The sequence below is a fragment of the Atractosteus spatula genome, chromosome 2, assembly GCF_055471065.1.
Source record: "Atractosteus spatula isolate fAtrSpa1 chromosome 2, fAtrSpa1.hap1, whole genome shotgun sequence".
Classification (NCBI taxonomy): domain Eukaryota; kingdom Metazoa; phylum Chordata; class Actinopteri; order Semionotiformes; family Lepisosteidae; genus Atractosteus; species Atractosteus spatula.
Window position 1 is genome coordinate 56718047 of NC_142707.1, and position 26894 is coordinate 56744940.

Genomic DNA, 26894 nt, shown 5'->3' on the forward strand with positions numbered 1-26894 from the left:
GATAAGGAGATTTGAAAAGCAATTACAAGATCATAATCTATAAGAAAACATGTACTTAAGTGGGGAATAATTTAATAAAAATATTCATCTGTAATTTACGAATGTTTTTAAGTTGACATGTTCCTGCTTATTCAAAAAGTTATAAAAAGCCCATGATATCAGTGAAACTAGGAGAAGTGTAAGTTGTAGCTACAGTATATACAACCAAAAGACTAATAATACAGAAGCATATAAAAGTTTTTCACAATTTATTAGGGCCTAATTGCACTTGTATAATACAGTTTCTTAAAATAACTTTCAGTAAAGTCCTTTTGACTGACATTTCATGAGGTGTCTAACTAGAGGTGTTTAAAACCTGCTAGTCTGCTGTTTTTGCTCACAATTCTGCTCACAGTAAGTAGACGTACATATACTGTAGTATACTTTATAGTTACACAAGCATGAGTGCTTCTGCTTACAAATGCTAGTTACTGAAACTACTGCTTTTGATAAGTGCTTTAGAATAGTGGCCACTCTACTGACAACAGAAGTGTTTCTCTTATAATTTTCTTCTGTAAAAAACTTTTCAATTTCTTTGCAGGTCTGACACTCTGGGTCATATTTTACCCACCCTTGGCAAAGACTGGACTCATCAAGGCATTGCCAGGCTGTACCATAAAGTCAGCCAGTAAGTACAGAGGAAAAACCTCAGCTTGTCTCCTGGGAAGAGCAAGACAACCAATAGACTCACCTGCACTCCATGAACGTCCTTTTTCAAGCACTGCATTCTTTCCTACCAACGAAGGCACCTCTGCATTAACCACAGTTTAACTTCACCTGAAGCAGTCAGTCAGACTCACTTTGCATGTTTAACATAAAGCTTGCATTCCCCAACCTTTTAAAAGGTTCCATTGTCTTAGGGTATAGTGGATATAGGATATACTGCATTTTCTCAATAAAAGAAAAACTAGTCACCTCTTAGCTAAATACCAAAATGTGTATGTTACTTTTGAAATCTAATTGTGTTTTGTAATTAAGACAAAAAAAGGTAGAAGGGTGGCATAGTGGTAAACGTCTTATGAGCATATCGTATGGTTGTTTGCACTGCCTTCTGATGTTTTCCAGAAATGGCTATAAATTTCTGTATTGCTCAGCCCGAGCAATTGGAATGGCGGGCATGACAAGGGGCTATCTGCACTGGGTGAATGAGAGGGGCACCATGCTGCCTCAGGGCCCTGTACTGTTGAGTCCAAGCAGCTTGTTCTCAGCTTTGCACAGGCAAGTATTTCATCTCCAGCAATACCCTTTGCACCCCACCTACCGAAACACCATAACCTGTCATTTTCCACTACAACACAATGGACACTTGTCTTTCCAAACTGTGTGAGGTCACAGTTTATACACCGTGTTTAATATTCCTGCCATGGTTGACAACATACAGTGGATTCTATCTACAGGAGTCAGGAGTCATTATTAAAACAAATAGCACTGACACAAATATATGCAGCAAACGCTGGCTAGTTTGTTATGCCTTAAAAAGATTGCAGTTATACGCTGTATATTTTACACTTTTCACAGTTTTCAGTGATGTAACTGTTTCTTTCTCAAAATCATTACAGGGAAGTGATTGAAAAGAAGCCAGAGAAGTTCAAAATAGAGTGTCTCACAGACATAAAACATTTGTTTTATCCGAACACTCAGCCATTTTATGCCGCTTTTGGGAACAGAGCAACGGTAGGTACAGTAGGAGCCAACAGGACTTCTGGTGCCGGTCCCTAATTGTATTTTGAAGATTAGATTTTAGAATTCATTAATTTAAATGTTTTTAATATTTTTAATATTACATTACATTTAATATGGAACAAGTAATAGGTTTATTCCATGCTGAAAAGAGAAGAAAGAAAACAAAACGTTTTGGCTGTGGAGCCTTCTTCGGGTGTAAGAAAGATAGGGCAGACAGCAATGATAATATAGCACGGGAAAACAAAGGCCAGGAGAGAGGAGAGGAGGCAGGAGCAGGAGCAGGGGGGAGGCAGAGTGGCCAATCTGCAATTTGCACCACTTGATTGGCCACTCTGCCTCTCCCCTCACCCGAAGAAGGCTCCACAGCCGAAACGTTGTGTTTTCTTTCTTCTCTTTTCAGCATGGAATAAACCTATTACTTGTTCCTTTGCAGCCTGCACATGCTGACGCAGCTCCCCACCTGAACTACTTACATTTAATATTACTTGTTGCAGTTTTGAGGTGTTTGTAACACACAATGTAGCATGTTGCATTACTCAGAATGTTGAATTTGCCATTTTCCTAATACAGTATATCACTTAGAATCTTGCACATTGTTATGGGTAATAGTTATAATGAACCACTGAATACAAACAAAGGCTCTGTTTTGGAGGGATGCAATAAGGCAGGACACAGATGGAGCTATGCAGTGTTTATTAAGCTCAGGTTTGGTTTTATGTACTCAACAGAAATATTGATCAACTATTTAATACACTTCAGAGATGTCAAGTGGATGTAAAGGATGTAAACGACATGCAATATTTTTAATGAGTCTGAGAAAGAAGGTTAGATTTCTTTGTATTATTTCTAAGTCAGTTTTGTTTGGGAGATCATTCTGAACTTGTTTTGGTCCCATTCTTCCGATGACAAAAGAGTTTTAAAACTAAATTTCTGCAAGTGATGGAATGAGTTGGGATTCTGGGTGTTGTTGTATTGATAATATCGCATCGAAGTATGTACTGCGTAGTGGTCACTGGCTATCAGGGCAATAAGCCATGGTTTTAGTGTGTGTAAATGTACATGTAATACACTGTATAGCTGACTGTGGAGCGTGTTTACAAATTCTCCAAATGGCCACATATTCCGCAGAGCAAAATACTTTGTTTTGCCAAATCAACAATGTAAAAAGACTTGTATTATATCAATGCTCTTAACATTATTGTTCATAACATATTTTTGTAGGATGTATACTCCTATAAGGAAGTGGGAGTTCCTCTAAACAGAATCTTTACAGTCAATCCAAAAGGTGAACTAATACAAGAGCATGCAAAGACCAACATCTCATCGTAAGTTCAAGCCTTTTCTGGTCTGAGTCTTGCATCTTTTTGTCTCTGAAAAAACGGCCTTAAACCTTAAATGATAGTGAATGTCATGGTACTGCAGATACCTTGTACACGACCCTGTTTGGTAGAGCTCGAGCATCTTGTCATCTTTGTCATTCTTTAGTCATGTTTTATCTCACCAAACATTGTATAAACATATGCTATGGACATACATTTGTAATTCATAATGATGTTATTTCTTTTGTTTTTAGTAATACTAAGAGTCATTAAGTAAAATTTAAAACATACTGTAGGTATTAAAATCTTACATTTCAGTAATATTTGAAAACAAGTTACAAACTGTGAGATATTACAACCACAACAGATACTGTTGCACATTACTAATTTGTCTAAGAACATCTCAGTATTAATTTACCTCTTGATTTTTCTTATTAGAATCAAAATAAATCTTTATACACAGAAAAACCCAACACCTGAAGAAAGATCCACAACCAAAACGTGTTTTTTTTCTTCTCTTTTCAGCATGGAATAAACCTTTACTTGTTCCAAAAAAAAGACTGCTTTCAATTTCAGATTTTTTCTACATTTTCATTTTCCTTGCTGAATTCCAAATAGGGTGGTTTACATACATTTTCAAATGTAGTGCAGTGTAACAGTCACAAAGGAACAAGTAAAGGTTTATTCCATGCTGAAAAGAGAAGAAAAGAAACACGTTTCAGCTGTGGAGCCTTCTTCCTCTTCTGAAGAAGGCTCCACAGCTGAAACATTGTGTTTCTTTCCTTCGCTCGTCAGCATGGAATAAACCTTTACTTGTTCCTTTGCAGCCTACACATGCTGACGCAGCAACTTACTTGAAGAATTGTAACAATACTGTGAATTTTTATTTTCTGCTCAAAACCCATTTTGAACCTTTGATCATGAATGAGGTTTAAAAAACAACAAAGTTATTTGGTCTGGATTTGTTCGATCCCCTTTGGGTAGAGACAAATATTCTGCAGTTCATCATGCTTACTGTACAGTATGTGACACCCCAGATACAAATCCAAAATAAATCCCACACTCCCAATCATTTTGTTTCCAGATACGTGAGGCTGTGTGAGGTGGTGGACCATGTTTTTCCACTGATGACACGGAAAGATTCCTCGGATTTCCCCTGTTCCGACACTTTCAGCCATTTCAATTACTGGAGGGAGCAGCTGCCTACTGTGGAGAACCAGGACATCCAGCTAGAATCAAGCTGAGCGGGGAAAATAACAAGCAGGCATGGAGATCTGCTCTCTAGGTCAAATTGTATTTCTATACCTCTATTCATGGCAAAAGAGCACTTTTCAAATAGATTTTGAAATATATAGAGCACCTTCAATTTCATTTTGAACGCATTTTAACATCTACTGAAGATGCTTTTAACATATAAAAGTTAGCCAGCCTTCTGTACAGTTTCACCAAGGGTTGCACTGCATAAAAAAAATTATAGTTTTGATTTGAAAATATATAAAATCATTATTGCACTGTAACTCATTAAGTGTGATTTAAGCACAGTCGGAGGATGCTGGTAGGACAGACCCCTTTGTGTTTAAGTCTGTGCCAAATGTTCAATTCTGAGAGCGAGATGTACAGAGCTGCCTTCTTTCATTTCAGTTACTGATTATTGATTTGAGACTCTGTAAATCTGATTTTCTGTTACTTTATTTATCAGAGAAAGATAAGCATGGCTGTGTAGTTATAATGTAACCAGTGCACTTGTAGCAATGACAATGTAAAAATAATACACTAACACAATACTTTGAAAGACAGATTTAACATCTTTTACATAATTTTACATCTACGTTCACATTAATTTTTAGAAAATCAAATTATGTGTGGATTAAGTAAATCTTCCTTATACTGTATACTGTATGCATCATTATATACAGATGAGGTGTTACACTCTTTTCATTGAATTTTGAGTAGGCGCTGCATTTGAGTGATACTGTAGATGAAATTAGTTCACTCATAAATGGGCTAAGTGCTTTGGGCTCCTGGGTGAAAAGCATTTTATAAATAAAAGCAGTTATTATTAAGTGGCAGGCTTTAGAAACTAGTTATGAATGCATGAGATGCTCAACAAAAAGTCTTTCTGCTAAGCATATGAAAAAATAGCTTTGAAGTCAATGTGAAGGAGTGGATGCTGGAGCACAATGTACAGTAGATGAATGACAAGGCAAGGCATAGTCTAGTACTACATACAGTATGTGTAAGAAATAATACCATGTCAGTCAGAAAAACTAGATACATTTTCGTGCCTTTGTAGTAATTCCCACAAAGATCAACATTTTTCTCAGAAGCATTTTGGAAGAGAACATCTTTCTGAAACCCTTACATGTTAGTGTTTTTTACAGGTGTTCATATATTTCCCATTAATACTTATTTTGACTGTTTCTATCTCTAAATATGATAATTGTTTTATTTTAATAATGTGTACATGCTGTCTGTTATACTACAACAGAGTTGTGTAAAATGCATCTGATTATTTAATACTCTTTCAGTTCAGCTTTAATGTTTATATGACCATTAGTAAGTAAATGAGTATGGGATGGTCTAGTATTGGCTAAAATGTTATTGTCCTGCCATTATAATCCTATTTTGAATATTAACAATCTCAAAATAACAAACTCAGGGTGCTTCTTATTTTCCATGAGTAAAATTCAGGGTTCCAATTGCAATAGATTCTCTAATGTAGCAACTTTAAAAAGGATATAGGACTGAAATAGCATAAGACTGAGTTGCCCTGTTGTGACAGAGGTAAAAATGGATTTACAGCCACAGAACTTGTAGTTGATTTTGATTTGTATTACTAAGCACAGTGAAATTGAATGCAGTTGTATAATTCCTATTATAAATAACACTAGGTTTGTGTGGTACAGCCATCTTACAAGATAATGAAATAGTCTTATTTACAGAGAGTGTACAATGAAAAAGAATTACAACATTTGGGGATGTTCCCTGCACTGTATAAATGGGGGAATATATGCTAAAATAAGGTAAAAACACCGTTAATGTCTCCCAGGTATCTACAATATATCACAGCGTAATATAGATTCATACTTGAAACCTTCTCTAATATGGAAAGACTAAATATTTTGTTACATATTTTATGTGTTTTAAATGTAGTTTGCATATTTAATAGACTATAAATTGTTACTGCTTTTTAATGCAAATTGGATCCACCATATATTATACATAGATTACATACTGTACATATATTCAGTGTCGAAATGTCCCTGCATTCCATACTGTATGCATTATTGGAAACCATCTTTTTACACAGTAGTTTTTAAATATTATTTTCCAGTCCTCAGAAAATAAGGGGATCTAATAATAAAGGGGGTTCCTGAACTTACTGAAGATTTTAAGCAAATATACAATACAAATAGTACACAATATTGTGCCTATTGACACTGTAGTAGGGTGTCATGATGGCACAGTGGTTAGCATTGCTGCCTTGCTGTCATGGAGCCCTGGGTTCATTTTCTGGGGTGCTATCAGCATGGAGATAGTATGTTGGGGATAGTATAACCAGGTGTGCAGGTTTCCTCCCACAGTCCAAAGAAATGTTGGAAGGTTAATTGCCTTCTGAAAACACCCCTGGTGTGCATGTGTGCTCGGCGATGGACTGGTGTCTCGTCCAGTGTCTTCGGCCTTTTGCTGCTTTTGTTGCTGGCCTGGACAGACTCTGGCTACCCCTCAACCCTATATTATATACAGTGGTTTGAGAATGGATGAATGGATGTAGTAATATAATAGCTGAAGTAATTTTAAAGAGGCATTTTCCACTAAGTCTGTATAGTAACAGTACAATATGCTGTGTATTATGGTTACTTCAAGGTGTTCTTCAGCAACTTACAGAACAGAAAACAACAAGGTGCATGTGACCTCCCCTTGCATCCAGCTGGGCAATGCCCAGTTTTTTTTTTTATACAGCATGTTCAACATGTAGACTTCTACAATTTTAAAAACTAATGTGGTATAGGAGGACATTTATCTCCCCTCAGTGTATAAATGATTGATTTATTTTGTAAAATTAAGATGTAATTTATCTTACTGTTCATATGTACATGTACAATTGGGGTTGAAGGGTGTAATCTTGTGAATATCATGTGAAGTTATATACTATAGGTAATCTTATCCTGATTTTATCACATTGATACCTGACCACTATTCATTGCAGACATAGTTTTGCAATATTATAAAACTTCAGACTAAAATTCTTTCAACAGTATTGTAGTTATGTTTTGTGATACACAAATACACATTATAAACGAATTACTTATTTTTCAAGCCTCTCTAGTCCACAGAGAGAAGTGTGGAACTGCTTACCAACTTTAAGCTAGGGTATAGGTTCAAGATCTCAAATCCGTCTGTCTCAACTTCAAAACGTTGAGATTATGCAATCTAAATAATGTAAGCCAGATTTTTAACATTTTTATATTGATTTGTTTGCTAGTACTATGTTAGTGTATTAAGATATTTTCTGATGTAGTACATAGTTTGAAATTTTTACAAATATTGGTTATCTTACATAAAAACGTCATCTTAATAATAATAATAAAATAATAAACATTTCCTATGTCTAGCCTCCACCCACAAAATATTTAAACATCTTCCAACTGCATCCACTGGTAATAATGGTAAAAATGGAAAGAAATGTTGCATAAGCTCAGCAACATATATGGGCACATATACTTAACGACATTACAACATCAAGAAACCAGGAGAAACAAATTCTGAGCCGTTGTGAACATGGCATTGTGTACTAGTTCTTATTCAATTGTTACGTACAGTACATGGTTGTTATTCATTATTTAGTGTGCCTGTTATTTAAAAAGAATATAGTCCCCGAATTTTATTGGATACATTTCAGAAAAATATAAAATCCAGATTTCCTTTGGTTGCAGTTCGGGTTTGAGATCCTGTATTGTACACTGAGCAGTAAGTTCATAGTAACACCACAATTTGTAATGATTTCACTTGATGTTCTGCGTTGTTCTATTGATTGTGCAGACCAGTTAGAATGAAAAATATTCTTTCCATGAAAGATCTATGTAATGTGCTTTATATTGCCTTACTCATGGCTGTCAATATTCATGATTTCGTTTTTGAGATGTACAGTACAGACTGGACATCTATTATGTCGAATGTGCTGAGATCAATGCCATTTATATCTTGCTGTAATAAATGTAACTTCAATAAATGCTAAGATGAATTATCAGCTCATTTGAATTGTAAGCATGAACCTTAAGCCTATGCTTTACCCCATTGTGTCTCTATTGCTTTTTCTCAAGGTGGCTGCCTAATATGTCAGACAGGGTGAAAATTGCTTTCACTCTCTGATCTTTGTAAAAGAATATCAGCCATTCAACAACAAAAGAAATGTGATCTTTGTGGAAGACCTCTGACAAGAATGAACATGATTATGAGAGAAATACTATTTTTTTTAACTCAGAATTAAAAAAGATGGGTTACCACACCAGGCTAAAGTAAATTTCTCAAGTATCCGCCCAATCGTTCAAATATCTTTCCAAGTAAATGTATTATTGCCTTGACATTGTCTTTGTTTTCCACCCCTATTTTTGTATCACATGAAAATTGAACTAGTTTTCTATTTTGGAATCTTAGTCACTAATATAGATAAATGGGTAAAAATTCCTTCTGGCACACCATTGCTTATATCTGCCAAATGATTTTATGCTGCTTAATATTGCAGCTTATTAACAAAGTGGGTACATGAAACTCAGATCAACAAGCCCATTTCTTCAATGTGATTATCACAGTCCTTAGGCTTTGGCTAGCTTTCTTTAGAGATTATTATACTCTATAAAACCTAGTGAACACTATATAACAAAATCTAGGTCACAGTCAATGTCTGAGACATGTCAGATATTCTAAAGTGTTAATGTAAAGGAGAATTACTGACATTATAAACGGTTGATCAGCAACATATAAGTGGTTCTACAATTGCAGACTATTGAAAGTTTCAGTATTGCTCCGGTTACTGTACTTTTCTCCCACCTCTCAATGGCATGCTTGTAGGTTAATTTGCTACTCTGAATTGTCCACTTCTAGGATACAGCAGGGCATCTCAACTCATTATGTTGAAATAAAGAAGTAACGTTTGAGTTGATAACCCCACAGAACTAGATTTAATCAGTAATTTAATTTGCTTTCAAGATAATAAAACTCATTTAAACTCTTAACTGAAAACCTATGGTCTAAAAGCCTTGGTGAAGGAGAGACATGACCACAACTGAAAACACAACTATGGTTTGGATGGATTCAGCAACTGTAATTAGTTTATATAAAAAACATTTCTGAATGCTAAAAAAAACGATCGGGGAAATAACACAATTACCTGAATTACATTTGCACCCCCCTCCCATATGTCTGGCCCTTTTTGGGAAAGGAGCACATTCTTCTCAGCGAAGGTCTTGATGTGACCACACAGGCCTCAGGCTCTGGGCTTGAACACTCAGCACTGGGAAGTTTGTCCCAGGAGCTGGAAGCCTCCATTGGTCTCTCCGTGCTTTTCCCTGCTACGTGCTTTCACCAGGCCGAACACCACTGCTGCCAGAGTGTGCTTCCCCTCCATGCTCCCCCGGCGGGAGGCCGCTCCCTGACCTAGCGGGCCCGGCTCCTGCGCTGTGCCGCTCACAAAGTAGGTCCGCACCCCTCCCTGCTGTTCGCTGACCCCCTTGACGTAGATCTCGCCCCGGAACTCTAACGCAAAGCCTCGCTCTGCCAGGATGTGGCCTGTCCCCTCTGGCACCTGGATCTGTCCGCTCACTCCTGTGCTCTCCATCCGGCTGGCCAGGTTCACCGTCATTCCCCAGATGTCGTACTGTGGCTTCTTGGCACCAATTACTCCAGCGACCACAGGGCCATGAGTAATTCCTAATCGTTTTCACCATAAGATAAGAAACAATTACTACAGGCAGACATACAATAAATAGGAAAGAGGTATGTCACGTGACAGATACGGCCACCGAGACAGAAGAAGAGGTGCTTTACATTATCTTCATGAGAAGTAAAAACTCGTACAACGAGCTGTACCATTTGGTACTCATACACTTTTAAATAAATGATCCCTGTTTGTTGAATGAGTGAGTTTTTTAAAGATTTACGGGATTACCCACCAACACGCAGCTGGAAGTTGTTGAGGGAGTGCTTGTTAATGAATGTCAACATCTCTTGCATTGCAAAAGCAAAGTGAACCAGTTCACTGATGTGGTGCCATTCATCCGCAGTCTCCTTCAGAGAGAATAAGATAAGAAGACAAACATGAAGAGACTATTTGGCCTGTCTAGTTCATTTAGTTTCTAGTAGCTAGTTCTTCCTAGATCTCATCTAGCCATATCTTGAATAAATGTACCTGTCCATATGGATAGTTAGCTTGTTACAGACTCTCACAGCCCTTAGTGACAGGATTAGATTTAGAATTTGATTACCTCAAAGGGGAATACCTAGGCCCTCAAACTATTGGGACTGCAAAGTCAAAACTCTTTTTAAAAGGCAAGCAATTTGTATGCAGTAGGTAATCTTGAGATCAATATAAATGATAAGCAGGCTATTATATACATTTAATTTTTGGGTAATTACAAGTGGTAATATTTGAACATATTCATCTTAAAACAAAAGGAAATTGTGTTCAACCTAGAATAAACCCAGAATAAAATATAGAATACGCTTTTGAGTTAATACTGTAGTTGCATGATGTCTATGACCTATTGAGGAGCGGTAATTATTCAGGTTTTATAAGGTCTTTCAACTTCAACTGTGCTTGCTTTTTATTCCCAGAATGTTGTTTGGGTTTCATTAGTGGACTCCAACACTGAAGTCAAAGTGAAACAGGCTGTTCACAGATCTTTTATGAGCCTATTTGCCCAAAAACAAACACCTGATCAACAAGTGACACCTGTTAGTCAACTGTCCCAATACCTTAGTTCCTTCAAAATAAAGAGGTTCAGCACTATCAGTTTGTTTAATTGACCCAAGAGGGTAAACTGAGATTGATCTGATTAAAAATAAAAATATTTAGAAGCTGTACTTTGTACTTCAATCATGTTTTCTCAAGAGTAGATATTATTCTTACTGTATTATTATTAGATTTTGTAATTTAAATCCCAGTTCAGACTGCACTGTCACAAAACTTTTGAAGGGTCACTGTAGCCACCTGAGTCCTGAGAATATCTGAATCTTTTAGCTTTTTCAGCTAGGTTGGTATCTTAACCAAGTCTCATTTTCTAAGAATGATCTAGTCCTTAAAGAGTTTGTACAGTTTTAGAAACACAATAATGCCAAATTTATAATATAACTATAACCATATGTCAACCTATAAAGGCAAAGAGTCTTTAAAACTCTTTTCCAGTTTCCAGAATTGAATAACTTGGAATTAATGATTCTCGTAGATACTCCATCATTAAAAATATGCAGCATAATAATGAGTCAATAAATAAAAAGGAATGTAATTAAACACTAGAAATATAGTAAATGTAAAACATAATAAATCAGGATGAACTATAATTAATTCACAAGAAAAACTAAAAAAAAGGAAAACATATAGTGACACTTGCCTGTTTTTCTGGAGAAAGGCCTGACGCAGCCATGTAACAACTCCCAATGGTTTTGATTTTTTCAATATTCTCAAAAGCCTTTTCTCCAAGCAGCTGAATCACATGGGAGTGAATGAGAACAAGGAATGTGACTTCAATGTTATTCTATATGGCTGCACTTAACTCTCAGTATAAAACAGCCGATGGTGTAATAATCACCTACGGCCCATGGCTGTTCACTTTCAGCAAGATGCAGACAAACAGGCAACAGACAATAGTGACTTCCCAGCTTATATTTCTAGTGAGCACTATAAAGATCCGTGCAAGGTCTAGATCTCACCTCGTCAAAATCAGAGATGATCTCGTTCAGCAGGCGCAAGCACTCCACGCTCTGATTGCTGAGCTCTTTCTGGGTATAGAAATCTGCAAAGCCTGGGATCGAGGCAAACATTACACCCACTTTGTCGTAGGACTGAGAGTATAGATTCTGAAGAACAGAAAAAAAGTGTCACTTCAGACTCAAAGAACCAATAAATAGGGATAAACATATGCATGCAATTCCACTTACAGTACCATTCATGCCAGTATCAACAAAAAGTGTTTTCCTAATACTTTCTTGTATGTAATAGTGCAGTAGCATCCATATTGCACAAAGAACAACTCCATCCTGCAGGGGTAAGATATTGTGACTTTGAAAGGATCATCTTGAAGTCTCCTGAGGCTCTTGATTCTATACTGTGCTCAATATAGATATTTATCAGCGATATGAAACTCTGTTTTTGAAGTGTCTTAAGGTTTTGTCCCAAAACTGAGCAATCAATTAAACAATAAACTGAATTATTTTGTTTGTTAAGCATATATATGGAGTTTCTCTGAAGATCTTTTACAGATAATTACTCAAAATAGTCACTTAATTTAGGTGTCCTTCACAGAGACTTCTGAAAAAAAAAACCTTTCACAGAAAATCAGTAAGGGTAACACTGCAGGTACTGAGGCATCAATTCGTCACGGCGACAGACCAGGGGTGCGTTTGTTGCCGGGATACCTCATTTTTTCTGTCCCTTTCTAGGAAGTGGCGTGCCACATGGCTGGGCAAGATGTTCCGCAGGAGGCTCTCATTGTGTTGTCGTAGCTCCTTCATGTCCTCCACTTCCTGCCGGGCCTGCAGCTGCCAGAGGAAATCCAGCCTTGCTGTTGCCTCCAGCTGAGACATTTGGGGGAAAACCAGGGGTGGTGGTGGGGGATTATGGATGAACAGATGCTCTTGCCTGAAGCTAAAACCTTCTGTGTGGCTACTACCTCTGCCTCTAACCTCCTAATCAAACAGCCATAGTTCCTCCTCAGTATCTGAGCTCTAACTAGATGGCCCAGTGACTCAGTTCTTATAATCAGATGACACATCATCTCTCCAGTCAGTACAGTGCAATTCTATAAAATAACAAGCTATCTGGTTTTGCTGTAAAGCTCCCCAGGCCTAGTGCAAACAAAGAAACAAACATACAAAAAGGGGGTCAAAACTACTTGAATCCAAATATCTATTAATGGCCCTCACTTGACAAAATCATGTCCTTCTGTAATTTGAACTGTGAACTGTTTATCTCAAGTCTGCTTGGTATATTCTGACTTCTCTGAAGGTGACGGCTCACCTGTCGGCCATTGTAGAACACAGCTGCAACAAACATGGACATCAACAGCAATGAGATCCCCTTCCTCCTGAGGTAATTGGAGATGCAGCAGTATGAATATAAGGTAACATACTGTAAATTCAGTACAAAACCTGAAGGCTGAGTCAGTTCAGGATTAGTTGTACTCAGCTTCCTTATCTTTTGTTCAGTAGCTTAACATACTGTAGCCTCACTGCTGCTGCACTTAGACAGGATTTCTACCGTTTTGTATTTCAACTAAGGAGCAATGTATCAAACATTGCTGTAGGTGATACATTCATCAATTTATTTTTCTTTTTTGGTATTTCCTTTGTACATTTACATATATGTGTATATATATTGAAAAACATGAGGATTTCTTTTTAGTTTTATGTTAGTATTTGTTTTTCCAGTTCCATTTAATTCAGGAATTCCACAGAAATAAGGACTTCATCTTTAGATGTGACCTTTCTGTGTGAAAGAATGGTAAAAGCGATGTTGTTGAAGCCAATTCCCTGGCTTTTTTCAAGAAGCTACTAACTACCAAATGGGCTAGATGGGCTAAATGAGCTCCTCTCGTTTGTAACCGTAGTCAAGTTCTAATAACCTGCAAAAGACCATCGCTACTGTAAAGCCCACTGTGTTGACTGAGAGAATCTATCTATTCCAAAACATAATGGACATGTGGATAATTACTCTTGGATAAAGAAGAAAAGTTACGAAATCACCGTCATCTGCATTGTCTTATTTGAGGGCCTTGTTGTTTTTTGAAGTGTTGCAAGATGATAGGAAGGCAGGATAATGAACCTGTCACTGTGATAGAGCCGATCATGGCGAATGAAGAGGTCCTGGAGGGCCACCTCAATCAGGTATGTATACACTGTGATTATCAGAATCAGCACGGCAAACTTCAGCAAGGAGCTGAGTCTCAGGAACACTGCACACGTTACCAAGGCAACCACCCCGCTCAGCACAAAGTACTGTGGAGGGAGAGAAGGACATATACAGTACAACACTTAGTGTTCCAGCCTGCACAGAACCGTGGATCACATTCCACATTAGATGTGATACTTCCCTTTTTTTAAAGCAAAATTATCTCGTGATTCAGCTCTGTTGTCAGGGAGATTTAAGCGTTAAGAAACATAAATCCATGTTGTTAGCATGTCTTGTTATAGACTGTAATGCATTTCAGCCATCAGAAGAAAATGCACTTTCTTCTCTTGAGTTCACCACCATCTACACAATAAACACACATGGATTTGACTTGGTAACTCATAATCTGCTGTCTATTTGATATTATGGAATCCTGCTCTACATGCCTCCTCTGGTCTGCATACCATCTTAGTCACCCTTGGATTTTATTTACATTATTCAATTCCCCTGCTCTGGGGTGCCTTTTTTAAAGTACATCTTTCAAAGTGCTATTCGTGAACTTGCTACCTCTGGATGGGTGCAGATGTTGGTGGGCCATAGGCTGGCTTTCTGTGTACTGCTCCTGTTGGACATGTCTGTGCCCTCTGCTTCCAAGCTGTTGCACCACATCTAGGTAAGAGAGCATCCACATGAGTAACTTATAGCAGAACCTGCTGTCAGATATTATGCTTTCACAATGGTCCTAAAATAGAGCTATCAAAACTTTAAAGATAATTCATTTTGAACACAAAGGGGACATAAATACTATATATTTACTGTATATCAAAAAGGCACATTTGGAAGGTTTCAAAACACATACAGTACCATCAGCTGAACATTAAAATGACTCCTTGTGAAGCCTCTGGTTTTTAATAATACAGACATTTGCTAATGGGTCAATTACATTCCAATGTTCAGTCACTAAGGATGCTCAAGTGAGTTTGCAGCACTTCTTTACAACTGTACACAATTCCTGGGCTTTGCTAATGAAATATCTTTTCTGTAGATATTTCTTAATATGCATACTATAGACAAGAGCAGATATGATGCGTGAGTTATTACTGAAGCATTTGCACAGTGAGCAGCAATAACTGATTAATGTTGTCCTGTGATTCTGGAGAATGGAAGGGACTCACAATGTTGCAGGAGGCCACTCCACAGTTGATGATGATGGCAGTGAGAGTGAGGAGGTTGCGGGCACCCTTGGTTTCATGGATCCAGCAACAGAGCTGCTGCAGAGCTGGAGGAGAGCACTTGAATTCCTCCGCCATGGTTACCAGCAGCATGACCATGTAGGCCAGGAGGAAGAGGGTGAACTGAATCACCATGGGAGACACCCTGAGTTAAGGGAGACAGTGTTCCAATGGAACAGGTTTTTTATCTTCTTTTTACAACGTTGAGCTTCAAAGAAAGCACAATGTGGAAACAATGTTTTTGAAGTTGACGGTGATGCTAGATTACTCACTGAGGGGCAGGGATGAGGCCTTGCACTGCCATGATGATCAGCAGTATGAGGAAAGAACACACCAGATTTGACTTGAACATCTCATCTCGCATGTGGTTGAACTGGAAGAACAGACAGAAAGTTGCAAATCGCAAGGTTGTATAATATATATGATCACTTCCTTCAGCGTCCTCCTTCAGAACTCTCCTCTGAACAAGACTCTTGTATTTTAGAGGACACAACCTGGATAAAAAACAACCTTTTACATTAATAAAAAAATTTCAACTTTGGACAGAAGGGACAGGACCAAATGGGAACAGATTTCATTTCAATAAGCGATCCAAATAAAACAAGATTATACCACTCTCTCACAGGATACAGTATGTTTGCTTTGTGTAGAAATGCCAATTATTAGTAGTACCTGTAGAAAATCTACACACCCTATCCAAAGTAACATTTTAATGACCAAAGATTCTAAAATCCATACAAATTAAAACAGATTTTAATTCACCTTTATATACAGTACACATTATAACATACTGTACAATCTTCAAGGTAGGTGCTAATTAATTTGTTGCATGACTTGGAAGACAATTGGTTGCACCAGAGCTAGCTTACAATTGCTGTTACTAAGCAGTGTGGACACTTATCCAACCCATTTTTCTATGTTTTCATGTGTAATTACTTTTCAGAATGAACATTTGTTTTTCACCTGGACGAATGTGTAAAAAGTAGTACGATAAATTCTTGATTTCAATATTTTTGGGACACAATATACCGTATGTTACTTTGGAAAGGATGTGTAGACTTTCTATAGGGAGTGTTAATACTGTAACTCAGTACAGAAAATGCATATGAAAGGTTTTATTTTGAATTTCACACATTTTCATATTTCATATTTTTAACATAAATAATGTGGTTACACTTGAATACATAGGATGCCTCAGGCTGCATAGGCTGCAAAGGAACAGGTCAAGGCTCAGAAACACAGCATTTCAGCTGTGGAGCCTTCTTCAGGTGTGAAGGAGAGAGAGCAATACGGTGGGAATGTCATTTTCCAAGCAACTTTCAAGTTAGAGAATACAGTATATTCCTCGCTCTTGATATTTTGACTGAAATAGGCACTCAGGAACATCCAGGCCCTGTCCTTTTTAAAACACCTAAATTCTGCTGGCTACCCATTCTTTCTCAGCCACTGTCCTTAACGCACAGCCATGCTTTGCATACCTTGGCTTCAACATGCGCATCCTTGAAGACCAGAGTGACAGGAGTGATGTGTTCTTGTCGAACACGATCGCTGCTCCTCTCTCTTATGGCGAGCTGAATACACTTGTTGATTTCCTGTGAATACAAGCGTTTGGGTGCCAGTGGGCCCCTTGAGTCACTCATGAATGTAGCCAAAATCTGTAGACAGATACCAACATTTTGAAATTATTATTGATTGTCTAGTAGTTCAAAAGGCTGCTTAGAGTGTCAGTTTTGTTTTTTGAAAAAGGGAAGTGTATCCTAAGAAGGCCTTCTCTTGTCTTGACTTTATAATTATAACTGATGAGATTTATATTTTTAAATTTTTTTTGTCAATTTCTCATGGAATCCTTTTCAAGGTTAGCCTAATAACAAGATGTTATGTGCTTATATTTTATTCATTTTTTATTTTATAATGTTTTATATTGTACTTTATCCTTTATCACAGATTTAGACTATATATGCTGAGTGTATGTTATTAAGAAATGATTTTAATGCCAGCCACAGGTAATTATTTTAGAAGGACTGGCAATTAAATCTGCCAGGATAATTCTGTCCCTAAGAAACATGACTACAGACCTGAAATGCCATTCAAAAATAAATGGAGAACCTACATTCGCCTAAACTGAAATATTGAACGCCTCTTCCTTACAATCCTAGTTTTGTGGCAAGATGTAGAGTGATGTTTAAGATTTACAGTATTTGTTGACATGCCTAAACAATTCTTAAATAACAGAAACTTATGGTTAAAGAGACCTACTGTCTTCTTCAGGAAAAGCTATATTCTTCTCATTCATGGTTTCATTGACAAAGTACTGGCAGCCCACGGCTTTATCTGGCTTGAGATCCAGTCAAACATTTTAGCAAAGAGAGTCAATGGTTTTGCATCAGTGGAGATATGAACTTACATTTAAGGATGAAATCACAATGGAAATGAATTATTACAGTTCAATTAGTTAACAAAACAAATGGATTAGTTCACTGTGTTACTTCACTGTTAAGCAGAATATCTTTTTGAGAACAGCACTCACACAGCTCGTGCCAGTAATGTTCCTGAAGGGCACCTCTGGGCTCCAAGGGGTCTCCACAGTTCTGTGCTGCTGCCCTGTGCCATCTGGGACTCCAGGTGGCTCCTGGTCCAAGGGTGGCTCAGTGTGGCGAATGAAAAAGGTGTCAATGTTGTGTTTGCGGAGGAACTCATTTCTCTCCTGCCCATGGCCCTCCTCCGTCTCATAAACACCCCCTAAGCTATCCAAAGTGTCCCTGGAGATGTGGATTCTCCTGTAGAAAAGAAAGGCAGGGGGTCAGAACTTCCTGAATCTTTTTCATGACTATTAGATGGAGGCTACATGAAGTCAGGCTGCTTTTATCTCCTCATGCCGCTTACCCAGGGATCCCTCCTGCCTCCAGCATGTTCGCCACAACCACGTCCCAAGACCAGACGTCAAACTGCCACTTCTGCAGCCCCAGGACCCCGCAGAGCACGGAGCCTGAGTGGATACCGATGCGCATGTCCACAGCATGGTCCAGCTGTTTCTGCACATCCCTGAGGGACAAAGCCACGAACGAAATCACATCTCCGTCTCGTAATAATAAATGATATTTCATTATAACAAATTAGATTAACCCTGGTCCTGGAGACCCCATTCTAGCAGGATTTGTAGGCGACCATTAAAATCACCAGTTTCTGAAGATGTGGCTCAGTTCCAATGCAATCAATTATGCAGGTGATCTGGGAGGGGACCTACTGCAACAGCCTTCATGCTTCCACCTGCCCCACTACACAGAAGATAAGGCAGAAAAGTGGGAGACTTCCTAGTGAATTAAGGTGGAATGTTAGGGAGGCCAGGGTTTTCAAGCCTACTGTAGAATTTAGTCTGGACACCAGGGTTAACCATCATACACTTAGAGACAGTGTCCCCTGGTGGATTTTTGATGACCTTAGTTCTATGTCTAATTTGAAGGATGGCAATTCCTGCTGCAGTGTCCATACTGTGCACCATACTGGGTCATTCTTTTATAATTGGGTATATGATTTACTGGATATATGGGTATATGTAGGTATCGTACTGGGTATATGATTTCCAAGAGTGCCACCTACTGGTCCACTAACACCACTTGCAGCATCATCCTGATTGTCCTTGGAGGTCCCCTGATCTGACCTGTGCTGACTTTTTTGCTGTGCAAAACCCTGCAGGCAAGCTATGTCCTCATCAGATAACCGACAATGATAGTGCAGAGTACTACAAATGTTTTTGTGTTATACTTAATGTTTTTTTCAACTTGTTAATTTGTCGTCAGATAAATTAAATGATGCACCATCTTTAATAAAGATTCCACAGACTATCAAGCCTTAATTATTTTAGATTTCTTCATTTGTGGGGATTGTTAAGTAATGAATTAGGCAATGAAAGTACTCATTAAATCTAAGTGTACAGTAGGTCTCCTTGGGCAGATGTATCCATTAAATAAATTAATGCATAAATAATCTAAACACTATAATAGGATAGACAGAAAGAGCCAAAGTGATCTATTCAGTTTTACTCAGTTTATATTGCCAGTGTCACAAGACTGTACGTTTTATGAAGAAAAGCTGTGTTTAAAAAAATTTGAATATTAAATGTGCTTTTGTTATTTGTAACAGCTGAGATACAAACAAGATAGTTAGCTACAGGCAGTTTACCATATTGCTGTTGTTGTTGTTTAAGAAAGCCGGAGCGTTGAAGGATTGGAAGGACCAGTGAATGGTGAGAATGTGGTAGCAAAGAGAAAAACTCACCTTAAAGTGTTAATCATTGCTAGCCCCATTTCCACACAGCAGCGGGCGTGGGTGCTCTGTGGTTTGGGCACACCTGAAACGCAGTAGTAGCAGTCTCCCAGAATTTTTATTCTCATGCAGTGGCGCTCCTGTCATACAGATGAAACAAGACCAACCAGATAGCAGACAAAAAGTACATGTGATTCACCACAGCAAATTGATAGTGAACAGACAGCAGAGTTTTTAATATGTGCATAGCCAGTGTAATGCAAAAAAAAATACTTATCATTAACAATAATATTTTACAATTGGTGACTATGCAGAAGTTCCTTGCAGGGGTTCCAGAGATATTCCAATATTTCTATTTATACTACTTTCATTTTCTTTTTTTACATATAATTGGACCAGATACTTATTTCCCACATGACGCCAGGTAAAATAACCAAAATCTTGCTTAAAAACACCCTGTAGCATGAGGTTATGTATCTTTTTTTAAGTTAAGACACAACTGAAAAGTTGTCTGAAACAATTGTTTGTACAAGTACAACAAACCTTCATAATGAGAATGAAGGAATATGTAACAGACGGATGAAGGTGGTACTGTTTCCCTAGTTCAGACAAACCCTAATTGAGGCAATGGAGGGGTGTCATTTGAATGAGTTTGTTTTATTGGCTTAAGTAACCTGGCTAAGGGGAATGGAAACCTGGACATGGGGAATGAGGCCATTGGAACCCCCCTTCAACAAGGAATGAGTCAGGGAGCTGCTGCAAGAGTGAAGATGGGGCAGAGGGAGGAATGCGAGAATGGGTTGCAAAACGCGCAGCTGAGTTAACCAGCACAGTGATATTTAGACAGACTGTAGATAGGTGGAAGTAGACGAGAAAGAGATTGACTATCTGTGTCATCATTTCTCCTGTTGTTGTGCTTGCTCACCTCAGCCAGGTGATCGAAGCGGCCAAACAGTTCATTTAGGATCCGCACAAGTTCTTGAGCCGAGAGAGTCATAGACAGGGCAGTGAAGCCTTTGATGTCTGCAAATAGGATGCTGTAACATTCAGGTAAATAAAGGGAAAGGAGAGAGAAAAGACAATGACAGACACTGGAAGCATATAAAGAGCGATGCACACAGCTCCACTCTGTTGATGAATGTATTGCTCATCAGCTTTGTAAATAATCATGCAATGATCAAATTTATTTTCAGCAGAAAACACTTCCATGCCTTACTCGATATCTGAAACAGCTTCTGGAAGAGCAAATTTTAATCTAGATCCTTGTCTTGAACACCTTACCGAGTCTCCAGTAGTATCTGTGTGCACATTTTAAGTGCTATGTGTCTATCGCGCCAGCAGGGGTCACCTGTTGCCTAGTCATGGACATTTGTACTGTGCAATGCTTGGTGTTTTACCAGCATACTATATACCCATATACAAATTAATCTCAGCAACTATTCTTATTTCCCACATGTATTAAGAATAAAATATAATAAAATATAAAGCATAAAATATCTGAGGATTGGTGTCCTGTTCAGTATGCACCCTGCCTTGAGCCCAATTCTTGCCAGGATAAGCTCCTCTGTGACCCTGAATTGGAAGAAGCTGTTAGAAAATGGATGGAAGGATAATGTACAAACCTTATACTTCAGGACATTAAATTAAAGGAATTCTTTATTTTAACATAGCTAAGTTACTTCATCCATGATCAGAAATCTGCTGATTTATCACAAGGTTGAGTAACAGACCTTACTTAACCTCAGGGCTCAAGGTAACACTGTATCCTGGATGGATTGGCGGCCAGTTTGTTTCAGGATACTCACCAGCATGAATTAGAGTCTCCATTTAACAAAGGGAGATTAATTAACATGCAAATCCACAAGGTAGACATTTTCAACCACACCTAGGACCCAAGTGATGGCAGGCATTCAAGGCTGATCACAATGTTACAATTCCTCCCTAAATAGCTTATTACAATTTAATATTAAGTACTCTTACATAATTTTACTAAATGATCTTATCTTGCGGCAATTATATCTGTTTAGATTAGTTTTATGGTTGTTTGCTGTTTTGGGAGGGGGAGACTGGTGTAGTGAGTGATGGGGCGGTCTGTGGAAGATGCCTACCCTTGTGGCAGAGGGTACCCAACCTACCTGACATCCTTGTACTGGTGGATGTAGATCTTGTGGACCTGCTGAGGTAGCTGCTCATCCTCTGTGTTGCTCATGTCTGCTATCATCTCCAAAGCCACAAACTGAGGCAGTATTGAGAGTACAAGCCTTTCCTTCAAAGACATACAGCAAGTTCTATTAATCATAGTGCATACTGTACATCAGACAGACTACTTTCCTCTTACTCTCCTGGAATACAGACTATGTGAAACATGCATAAAAGTACTTCAAGATGGCATGCAAAAAATGCTTCAAGAAAGTAATTCTTGTCATTTCTTTAAAATGGCATTGTAGGCCCATAAGACAGCCTACCACACAAATGATTCTGAACACTCCCCCTTTTTTATGCAATACCTTTTCTTCAGGTAAGGGCAGTTCTGTACTTATAGCTAAATTAACAAGTGCTACATATTTCTTTTGTTTTTTTTAAACATCAATAAATATTTACAGTAATTGAAGAAAAAGTGCTACCATCTATTAATGCAGCATCCACTGTGCAAGCATATTGTTATCACCAAAAATGAAGCAGATGGACAAATGACAAAGTATGATTTCTAGTCACAAGACAAAGTTAAATGTTTTGAAGAATTTGTACTGTATACAAGTGCCATTCTGCGCAGTGAGGGATACCTTTTATGGTAATTAGCTTTCTGTTGAGATTCTCAGGAACTCTAGAGTTGTACTATAAGAAGAAAATAAACTATAAAACTATAAAAATAAACTATTAGTTGTACTATAAGAAGAAAATATTTTGATTATGTAGAGTATTATAATTACCAATTTTTCTCATTCCATAATCATTTACCTCTGGTTTTGTTATGGTGCACAGGACACGCAACACATTAAGTATTGTGAATCACCATGTTCCCCGCCCCCCCAGTAGACTCAGCATACATACAGTATTAACACTGACACTGATAAAACATATACAGTACCATCAAGGAAGGAAATGGATTCAGTCCCATTCGGTTTATTACATCCCTTCCATTCTTTCCTCAATACCTGTCTCTGATTCTCTTGCTCCAGTTGAATTCTGCCTTCAATACAGCGGCGAGTCTCCAGAAATGCTTGTCTCTGTGCTCTATCAGACAGGTAGTGGACAAAGAGACCTGCTGTGTTCATGCCCATGTAGAGTAGACCCTTGGCTATTACCTGCAGAAACTCACAAAGGAAGAGAATGAAAAACCAGTGGCTTATGCAGCAAGCACTAACCCATTTTAACTGGCATGGTATACTCAGGGTCTTTGGTTATACTGTAATTCTAATTACTCACTTCAGTACTTTCTTTAAAGCCTGAAAAATTAAGAACACTTTGTTTTTAATAAAACTGGACAATTGAGTGTCACGTTATAGTAATATATAGTGAATCAGTTTGAAAGTCTATCACGCAGACACATACTGTAATATAAGCAATTTTCAGACAAGAATTTATAAAGGAAGATTTATAGCAATCATAAAATCTCTGAGTTTTTTAACAAGTCTGATGTTGCAGCCCATGATTTATAAGCATGTGTGGCACATCTATCACATTTATCAGCTCAATATAAATGCATCTTCTCTATTGCACTGAGTTTCAGGAAATTAATTTGAATAAGAAAGATTCATCTTGATACTCTTGTTGCAATTTAAGCAAATGCAGACATCATTCAGTATTTGTATTCTAATGCTGAGAATTATTATAAATTCTAAAACAATTATAGTACCCACAGTGCCCTGCAAAAGTACTCACACCCCTGCAATGTGTCCTTGCTGTCTGAACTTGAAATTGTGATTCTTTTAAGTAAGGCTTTATTTCTATTATCTATAAAATCTAGATTTTTGAAGCCGAAATTTCCTCTGAGACTTCTGCATCTATCTGAAATGCATCTGTATCTGTTTGAAGGAAAACATGAATGAAGATGACTCATCTCAAATCTCAAATAAAATATAATGCAGACCAGGCGCACAGGTTTTTGGTCAGATGAGACAGAAATTGATCATTTCTGTCTTCATACAAAGAATTACGTCTGGCACAAGCCCAGCACAGCACATCACCCCGTGAGCATTATCCCAATTATCACGTATAGTCGTGCTGCTTCCCCTCCATAGGATTCAGGACTTCTTATTCACTTCAATGGTTCAATTAAGTCATGAAGGACTGGGAGTGAATGAAACCAGAAAGACACATAGGAACTCCAGGATTAGTGTTGCCTACACCTGATCTATGACACACCAGGAGAATGATACCAGTCTTATTAACATTTGAAGAAACAAAAGCAGATTTATTTTTTTTCTAAACACCCCGCAAATAAAGCCTCAATCTTTAAATGTGAGCGTGTCAGACAAAAAGAAGTGTTAGAGTTAGCCACCTTCCTGAAGAGAGCTGCTTCATTAAAGTTTTTGATGGTCTCCACCAGCAGATGCAGAGCAGATGTCAATGACCCTGTACAGATGGACCACAGCAGAGGGAGGGGTAACAATGTGTAGGTGGCAAAAAGGGAGAAGAGGACATACCAAGACTCATCCTTCTCCAGCCCACACCCCACCCCCCCAAGCACCTGTATGGTCTGAGACAGCCAGCTGGTCAGACCAGCATAACGGAGGAACTGAGGAGAAGTGGCTCGCTTGCAAGTCATTGCTAAGATACACAAGATGGCACCCAAGGCCATAAACATTCCTGCCAGCCCTCCTTGGACAGAATCCACCACCTCGGGGGTGACCAGCAGGTAAATAAAGATGATGTGGAGTTTGGTGACAATGTCAATGATGTTGGTGACGATGAGAGAGGTCCTCCGCTGGCACGAGGAGTAACACTGGTAGAATCTCTCCAGGTCCTTGGACTTAAAGGTGTGGTGCAAAGTGGGTAGAAAAACACCCTTGACAGTTGAACCCCAGCTGACAAAGAAGTCCGCATCGCTGATGGAGTCGCTGAGGCAGGCGCTCTTCTGTGTGCTAGTAGAGCCCCGCTCTCCAGAGGGGTGCACTCGAGTGGTGGACGACCATCTTTTGGAGCCCTGGCCCCTGGAGACCTTGTTCCGGATCTGCCTGTTGATGTCGTTGATGCACTCGTCCGTAACGGTGATCTTGCGTGTTGGCTCCACTCCACCCTGGCTGCAGAGCTCCCGCTGCCCTACAATGTGCTTGACGGCGTTTTGCCAGAGCAGCCTCTTGAGCTTCAGGTTGAAGGGAGGGAGGCTTGGGAGGGACTGCTGTAAGTCCCTATCACTGGAGGTCCTTGGCTTCTCAGATGCTCCCATTCTCAGGCTTCATGATTTACCAGCCGACTGCTTGAAGCTCGGAGATATTGGAATGTTCATGCTGCTGCCTTATTTAATTCTAAAGTGAAGAACAAAGCAGCTTGTTAGCAAATATATATATAAATATTCCATTCTACCAGGAAAGAAACTGTACCCCAGGCAGAGGCAGTCTGAGTTTTCAGGTTTTTCAGCTGTCACAGAAACCTCATATTACAATATGTGCATTGGGTGCAGAAATTATTGACTTTTTATGAAAAACAGAAAAATCCAGCTTGGATAAGTATCTAACCACTCCACGCTTCAGTGTGGGAATCATTTATGATACATTCTAAGTTTTATTTTGCCTCTTGACTGCTTCACTGATCAAAGTTCTTCTTGGCTTGCAGTTGTGGAGGACAACCTTGTCATTAAATGACATTCTGGTTAGTTTCATGTGTCCTCCACTTCCTGATGATTGATTAAACAGTGCTCCATGGAATACGTAGTGCCTGTGAAATCTTTTCACATCTCTCACCTTACTTGTATCTGTCCACATCTTTGTTCCTTAGCTGTTGCAGAAGCTCCTGTATTTTTATATTGCTTTTTATGCAATGTCCAACACTGAAAACTTACACTGACAGGTGCACTTAGCCTCACAAAGATAGATGTGTTTAAACTGAATGGTTAACCACTTTAATTGCACTGAAGTAGATTGTAATCAACATACTGTGTAAATTCTGAAGGCAACTGGTTGAGGCAGAGAGTTAATGCTAAGAGGGTGAATACTGTTCCAATGAAGAATTTTTAGGGTTCACAATTTTTTTTTGTCAATGTACACATTATTAATGTGTTTAAAAGTCTGGAACGTATTATAGAGGATGTCGTATGGATCTAAAGGCAACAAATATGCAAGTCTATAGCGTTTTCCAGTTCTAATACAACAAAATTGTCAATGTCAATTGGCGAAATATACTGTAATGTTGATCAATACTTTTACACACATTCTATATTGCACTGTCAGAAAAAACCTTACCTTCCAAGGGTGAAGTTTTTAAATCAGAACATTTTATGGTAGGTGATGTGAATTCACATCACTTGTATTATTACTAGAAAAATACCTTTCAAGTTTAGAATAAACTACCCAAACTTTTTTTTAAAAAAGAGCTGCGCACATTACAAGGTACAGTATGCTTTTACAGGCAGGCGATTTAGACCTGGTATCGCCATATAAAGTATTATTACTGCAGCCTTTGTAGTGCAGTTCTAAAGCAGTTATAGCTAGAGCATGATGAAACCTACCAATTTTCAAATCAATTAATGCAGCTGTTCCCAAGATAATGGTAGTTTAAATTTTGCTAATAAAAAGGTTGTCTGCCATGTGTTATAGTTTATTCAGGAACACCCCTTTGCCAAGTGTATTGTTAGGTGTTGTTAGGTGTATTTTTAGCAGAATGATACAAGCCTGGAGATACAGTGAAAAGACTAGACAGTCCTTGAGCAAGAGAAGTTCAAGTAGTTCATACTGTAACTGATATGGATGATGATGAGGAAAATAGTGGTAGCAACCTGTATGGAGTAGCTTTGGTTCTTCAGGAAATCTGCCAGAGGGAAAGATTCAATTTGCTTGGTGCAAAAATAAATTAAATTGAACTGCATTTTGTTTGGAACCACAAAATGGTTCAGCTATCTTGGTGAGGGTATAATAAAAATATAAAAATAAACCATGTTAGAATGGATTGGCCCAATTTTTTTTAAAAGGGTGAGATATATACTATACTGCTACATACTGTAGTTATATAGTATAACTATATATAGTTATGTAGCATAATGAAACAATGATAAAGAAATTTCAGTCAGGTAACTATACTGGTTTCCATAGGACCTCC

The 26894-nt window shown here is 38.3% G+C and overlaps 2 protein-coding genes across 5 annotated transcripts in view; one reads left to right on the forward strand and one right to left on the reverse strand.

The window, feature by feature from the left end:
• lpin1a (lipin 1a) overlaps window positions 1-8286 on the forward strand; it is a 47199-nt gene extending 38913 nt beyond the window's left edge. For 3 of the 4 annotated variants that reach the window (XM_088905588.1, XM_088905595.1, XM_088905605.1), the window contains 5 exons: window positions 581-667; window positions 1105-1257; window positions 1599-1713; window positions 2944-3047; window positions 4126-8286. In XM_088905588.1, coding sequence (XP_088761714.1) covers window positions 581-667; window positions 1105-1257; window positions 1599-1713; window positions 2944-3047; window positions 4126-4285 — 619 coding nt within the window. In that variant the 3' untranslated portion in view covers window positions 4286-8286. Of the gene's footprint in view, window positions 1-580; window positions 668-1104; window positions 1258-1598; window positions 1714-2450; window positions 2547-2943; window positions 3048-4125 lie in introns of all 4 variants that reach the window. The other variant, XR_016086076.1, reaches the window with a different exon arrangement.
• A 1100-nt stretch (window positions 8287-9386) lies between these two features.
• On the reverse strand, window positions 9387-25029 carry LOC148839915 (adenylate cyclase type 8). The gene is made up of 18 exons (XM_088904561.1): window positions 24142-25029; window positions 22796-22945; window positions 21776-21906; window positions 20566-20677; window positions 19653-19780; window positions 18261-18419; window positions 17905-18154; window positions 16856-17032; window positions 15650-15750; window positions 15321-15522; window positions 14713-14814; window positions 14080-14252; window positions 13276-13342; window positions 12675-12833; window positions 11970-12116; window positions 11651-11743; window positions 10214-10328; window positions 9387-9971 (listed from the first exon to the last, which is right to left on the reverse strand). Exons 1-18 carry the CDS (start codon window positions 25027-25029, stop codon window positions 9550-9552), a joined length of 3576 nt encoding a protein of 1191 aa, XP_088760687.1. The 3' UTR covers window positions 9387-9549.
• Between the last annotated feature and the right edge of the window lie 1865 nt (window positions 25030-26894).

What these genes read in the sequence shown, in the direction of transcription:
- LOC148839915 (XM_088904561.1), bottom strand. Translation starts at nt 25,029, where the DNA reads ATGGGAGCATCTGAGAAGCCAAGGACCTCCAGTGATAGGGACTTACAG. An exon ending in CGGCTCTATCACAGTGACAG is followed by an intron (nt 13,343 to 14,079) that starts GTTCATTATCCT and finishes CAATTACCTCAG; the next exon opens with GAGGAAGGGGATCTCATTGC. An exon ending in GCCTTTCTCCAGAAAAACAG is followed by an intron (nt 10,329 to 11,650) that starts GCAAGTGTCACT and finishes TTCTCTCTGAAG; the next exon opens with GAGACTGCGGATGAATGGCA.